The following is a 6,000-nucleotide window of genomic DNA, read 5'->3' on the forward strand; positions in this document are numbered from 1 at the left end:
TCCCATTAATTTTTAGATAGAGTGGAAGAGAAGGGTAAGACAGAGAAAGATATCGATGTTAGAGAAACACATCAATTGGTTGCCTTCTGCACACACCCTGATCAGGGCCCAGGCCAGGGAGGAGCCTGCAACAGAGGTACATGCCCTTGACTGAAATTGAAGCCAGGACTCTTTGGTCTGCAGGACAACGCTCTATCCATTGAGCCAAATCAGCTAAGGCAAAAAAAACAAAACACCAAGAATCTTAAACCTCAAAACCTAAACAGTTTATAATCTTCCTTGTTCTGAAAATCTTCCTGTTTCTAAAGAGATCTTAATTTCAAGGACAGATAAATGCTCAACAGGCAAAATATAAAGGCAAATATGGGTTTCTAGGCCCTGTCACTTTACCAAAATAGAGAAATATAGAGTTGAGCAGAACAATTAAATGATATCTGGGTTATAAACAATACAGATGTGGATATATGTAGAAAGGGACTGGGATCATGAAATAGACATACGAAAAGAGGCGAGTTGACAGGTGGCATGAAGGTAGATATAGTCATTTCTGTCTCAAAAGTATATTATTGGTGCCCTGGCTGGTTTGGCTCGGTGGATAGAGAGTCAGCATTCGGACTGAAATGTCCCAGGTTCGGTTCCAGTTGGGGGCATGTACCTTGGTTGCTGCCACATCCCCAATAGGGGGTGTGCAGGAGGCAGCTGATCGATGTTTCTCTCTCACTGATGTTTCTAATCTCTATCCCTCTCCCTTCCTTTCTGTAAAAAATCAATTATATATATATATATATATTTTTTTTAAATATATATAAAAAATTATATATATATATATTTTTTTTAAAGTACATTACTGTTACTGTGTTGTTCATTCTTAAATGACTTAAAATGTTTTCAGAGACTATCACCGCCCCCTTGTCTCCAATTGATCTGGAGGCTCACTTTCCTCTGAGATCAGTGCTTTCCACCACCTCCACCTGATTTCAAACATGAAAAGCAAAAGACTTTTCCAAGAAGCAAGTGTGCTCAGAACCAACCTTCTGACGTAGAATTTCATTTTCTTCTTGAACCTGGTTTGTCCTCTGGCACTCGGCATCAAAGTTCAGGATCACAGGCACTGGTGCACTCAGTTAAAGAATAAGCCTGCCTGGGGAAGGACTGAGACCGTCCCAAACCCTTCACAAGCAGCCTCACCTCTGAACACGAGATGGGGGGAATGGAGTACAGACTCGGTGCTATGGGCTCCTCTCAGCTTTATGAAGTAGTCTCTCCCCCGAGGCCAAGCCTGGCCTGACCTCATTCAGACAGACTTACAGACACATGACAATCTGCTGACTAGCCCCCAGAGAGGACATAAACCCAAACCTGGGAGTTCTCTCCCGATGCCAGCAATGAAGAGCCATATCCAGTGGGCTTCAATGCCAGTCTAAGCATCGGCAACAGGCAGCTAACAGCGAGCACAGAGGCCAGGCCCTGAGGGCACACTGCCGGCCGTCCTGCCAGCGAGGCAGAAGGGTCAGCTACTCGGCTTTCCCCTGCCAACTGAACCTCTCCCTGCAAAGGTTTAAGCTGAGCAGACAGCTTCCTGCGTTTTGTGCGGCCACATGCCACCATGCGAGCATCCACAGTCTTCCCCTACCCCCTCAAACGGCTGCAGTGAGGAGGAGCGCAAGGAGGCAGGGCCTCAGCACCGAGGACATGAACGGAGGCTCGCGTGGGCAGTGGCGTGCACTGAAAAGACCTGGAGTGACATTTCCCATTTCCCTAGAGGCCCACGTGGCTGTGCCATAACCACCTGTGGCTGAGCCCGCGACAGGTTTCATCGGAAAGCCCTCGGGATGCAGAGCAGCAGCAGGGCCAGAAGGAAGGCAAAGCTGGCAGGAGTGGAATCCACAGCAGCCACAACACAAATGGAAAGGGCACCCTTCCCACCTCCGCCAGCAGATGTTCCTCCCACAATGCCCCGTTTATCAGTGACTCACCAGGCAGCCCCATTCAAACCAGCCTCTCCCCCGCCCCCAGAGCCCCAGCCGAGGGAGCAGAAGCAATGGATATTGGTCCCAGGCCTGGGATCAAAAGCATTTCCTGACAAAATGGGAAATACTGTAGGCCGTAAATGATTTATATTCTCTCTCAAATAACCACACATAAGTTCTTAGAGCTGCTGATTTCTGGCAACTTGAGGAACACTGAAGTCACCGTCAGAGAAAGCAACCAAACACTAATCTAGGGAGGAAGTTCCAGCCCAAGAAGTGTTCTCATCTGCTACCTAACCCCAACGAAGGCAAGTGATGCTCTCCTTGTGGGGGGAGGGAGCTCAGAGATGGTGCTCTAGAGCAGTGTTTCCCAAACTTTTGACACATGTGTACCCCTTCTATAATTTTCGTAACGCTGAGTACCCCTCGTACTCATGAGAACGTAGAATTAGGCACAGCTAAGCACGGTGCAGTGCATATCCCCACCAAACTCCGGTACAACGCCTACCCCCACCAAACTCTTCCCGTACTCAACGCGTACCACACTTTGGGAAACACTGCTCTAGAGAATGGCTGGTGTCACCAAGCAGCAACCCCTATCAACCCCTGTATCTGAGAAGAGAGGCCCTCAGACCTGTTGAGGGGTCCTCTCAGAGCCCCCCACCGGCACCCCACCGAGGCTACAGTCCCCCACGGCAACTGCTACTTCAGCAAACAAGTGTCAGAGCTAAGACTTACGTTTCCCTGGCCTGCTGACAAAAGCAACCACCATCTGTCCAGCCGCCTCACATGACACATGACAACGACCCGTGGGCATTTTGTGGAAGAACTGATTGCATCAGGGGCAGCAGCCCCAGGCCGCTGGGAGGATATGCATGCACTGAAACAGGACGCTCAGGAAGTTGTGCAGCGACACAATGAAGGTGTCCGCCCACTGACGAGAAAAGTAGGTGGCAAAGGTGGGGTTGGTGTCTGGAGATGGCAGGAAGGGCAGGACAAACCAATCCTTCCACTCGGCCTGGTTCTGGAGCTCCGTGGCCTGCTTTGCAAAGAACTCCTGAGCCTTGTCATTTCTGTTTGTCTGCCAAGACACAGAGGAGACAGCAAGGCGGGGGAAGAGACAGAAGTCAGAGGTAAGACTCTTCATCATTGCTTTTGACGGTCAGCTTGCTAGGCAAGTGGCCAAACACAATCTACAAACTCCATAAAATAAAGGAAATCATCGCTCATTTCTCAAGTTCCTTGTAATTTCAAAGAAGTTGGTTTAAACTGAAGTCCTGATGATAATTGCCATCCTAACAATTAATTCCTTGTTGATTTTCAAACAATCTAATTAACTATTCCCCCAGGTCAGCTATAATCTTATTATACAAGTTTTAACCCAGCTACTTATATTCTTTAAAATACCAGCGAGGCTGGCCAGTGTGGCTCAATGGTTGAGTGTCAACCTATGAACCAGGAGGTCATGGTTCAATTCCCAATCAGGACACATACCCGAGTTGTTGACTCGATCCCCAGTAAGGGGCGTGCAGGAGGCAGCTAATCAACGATCCTCTCTCATCATTCATGTTTCTATCTTTCCCTCTTCCTTCCTCTCTGAAATCAATAAAAATGTATTTAAAAACCACCAGCCCTTGCATGCTTAAAACAAGAGAAATTGAAATGAGGAAGACCAGTCATGTGGTCTGCAGATGAGGTTTTAGGAAAACAGTCAAAAATAACTCACACTGCGACTGTTTCACCCTTTCCCAAAGTAACACAAAGAGTCCTCTCTAGAAGTGAAAAGAAAATCTATTTCTGGATCAAATAACTCTTTCCACCAAGGAACCCCTGAATCAACAAGCACCTGAATTGTGTAGACAAGATAAAAGCGGAACAGGCTGGTTTTCAGCTTGTTGATGGTGGGTCTGTATATATCCTCCAAGCGGCTGAAGAGTCGCCGCTCCAGGTAGCTCCAGTAATCCCGCAGGGCAGCCAAGTCATACACCTGCATTAACTGCTGCAGCTGGTCCACAATCTTGTCCACCTAGTGAGAGAAGGTGGGTGAAGGACAGAAGGGAATTCTCCCCTCCTTCCACGGAGTTGATACAGCTTCTCCCTCTTGCTGTGGTTTCTTGATGTTAGATAAAAATTCACGTTAACGGCCAAAACCGGTTTGGCTCAGTGGATAGAGCGTCAACCTGCGGACTGAATTGTCCCGGGTTCAATTCCGGTCAAGGGCATGTACTTGGTTGCAGGCACATCCCCAGTAGGGGGTGTGCAAGAGGCAGCTGATCGATGATTCTCTCTCATTGATGTTTCTCTCTATCCCTCTCTCTTCCTCTCTGTATAAAATCAATAAAATATATATATTTTAAAATTCACGTTAACGATCTAGAGGACTTTAAAAACATATTAAAGTAATAGCTCTTAAGTTATCGTCTGATATTAGATTATCTGGTTTCACCTTCTAGCAGGTGTGGAAATTTCGGTGTTAAAAAACGCTGACTCAGGAAGCAGGCTATATTGGGTCCGGGTCTTGGACAAGAGAGAGCATGAGAATCTCCACTATTCCGGGATTTCAAGGCTCATGGTGAGCTGCACTGGCTGACTCCTTCAAGTCATCCAAGCATCCCAGAGCCCCTGCAGCTGCTCAGAGTGTCGGCTAAAGAAGTCACACTCGCATACAATCTGCAAAGGTTTATGGTTACCAATACCAATCCAACGCCGCCATTTTACAGATCCAGACACTGAGGCCTGGAGAACTGAGATGCTTTGCTTTTGCCACTAAGGAGCCGGTAATTCTGGCAAGAGACAAGAACCCAGGTCTCCCAGCTCCCCTCCAACTCCTGCTGCTAGCTCTCTGCCACTCTCAATTCATTGAAAGTCAGCAAACAAACACGTATAAATGCCTAGAACTTCTCAACGGAAAATCATGTCTTACAGGGGACACACAACGTGTTAATAACTGTGCAATGAGGTCTTCCTCAACTGCTGGAGCAAAACTGCCAGGGAGTCGCCGGCAAGGAAGGCCCTTTTCCACAAACACCGTCCATCCTGGAGCCAGCTCACATTTTGGGCTGCATCAGACCCCTGTGCTCCCAGGGCCATCGGAGGCTAACTACAGAACACTGTGTTGCCCAAATCCAAGCATCTACCCAGCCTGAGCTCCGATGGCCTCGTGGCCATTCCGGCCGGGGTCTGCCAGCACCTGCTGGGAGGCTGGGGTGCAGGACGGCACCCCGACCCGGGAGCCAGGGCACCTGGACTGCAGCCAGCCTCCTCCGCCAGGCTCCTCCGGGCAACTTCAGGCAAGTCACGACCCCTCTCAGGGCCCAGTTCCTCATCCGTCAAGGAGGGCAGACGCGCAGAAGGGGGAGGAGGGCCCCCCCGGCGCGGGGACAGCGCCGCTCCCGCCTCCGAGGGCAGGGCTAGGCAAGAGCCCGCTCCCGGCTCCCTCAGGGCCGCCTCCGCCCGCCTCTGCCCGCGCCCGCCGGCCTCTCACCCGGAACCCCTTCTCCTTGTCCGCCTTGATCTCGGCCTCCAGCTGCCGCAGCGTGTACGTGAACCCGCGGAAGAGCAGGTACTCGCGGACCAGCTCGTCCGTGCGCTCCACGGCCTCCGCCATCGCTGCGCGAGCGCCGTTAGGCAGGGGCCGCGGCGGCACCCGAGGGACGAAGGGGCGGGGCCTCGGCGGCACGGGGCGTGGCCAGCGCGGGTGCCAGTCACGCCGCCGCCGGCCTATCAGCCCGCACGCACCGCGCGCCGCACCTCTGTGGCCCCGCCCTAGACCCGCCCCCAGCCCCGCCCAGCGGTCCCTTCCGTCATCACCACCCTCCCGGAGGAGCAGCTGGAACGTTCAATGCTCTCCTGAGTCTCCTGGCACCGCTGGCGGCGGCTTTGCCGTCTGAGTTATTGAAAGTGGCTGCTGCCATCCAGGTCAAGTAGGGCTGGACCTTAGAGAACATCCCGAGGAGGGCGGGGGCCGGAGGTGCCCTGCTCATTGGCATTACGTCACGGAATCCTCTGTGCCCTACTCCCATGTTGCCAA

General features: G+C 51.3%; 1 protein-coding gene across 4 annotated transcripts in view; it reads right to left on the bottom strand.

The window, feature by feature from the left end:
* WDR91 (WD repeat domain 91) overlaps positions 1-5,642 on the bottom strand; it is a 28,840-nt gene extending 23,198 nt beyond the window's left edge. The window contains exons 1-4 of one of the 4 annotated variants that reach the window (XM_036427592.2): positions 5,455-5,641; positions 3,817-3,996; positions 2,844-3,051; positions 1,032-1,114 (exon numbers count right to left, since the gene is read on the bottom strand). In XM_036427592.2, the coding sequence (XP_036283485.1) occupies positions 1,032-1,114; positions 2,844-3,051; positions 3,817-3,996; positions 5,455-5,577 (594 nt within the window). In that variant the 5' untranslated portion in view covers positions 5,578-5,641. Of the gene's footprint in view, positions 1-1,031; positions 1,115-2,843; positions 3,052-3,816; positions 4,084-5,160; positions 5,320-5,454 lie in introns of those variants that run through there. The other 3 variants (XM_036427600.2, XM_045577019.1, XM_036427605.2) reach the window with 3 other exon arrangements.
* Between the last annotated feature and the right edge of the window lie 358 nt (positions 5,643-6,000).

The sequence above is a fragment of the Pipistrellus kuhlii genome, unplaced genomic scaffold (assembly GCF_014108245.1).
Source record: "Pipistrellus kuhlii isolate mPipKuh1 unplaced genomic scaffold, mPipKuh1.p scaffold_m20_p_10, whole genome shotgun sequence".
In the NCBI taxonomy this organism is placed as follows: Eukaryota; Metazoa; Chordata; class Mammalia; order Chiroptera; family Vespertilionidae; genus Pipistrellus; species Pipistrellus kuhlii.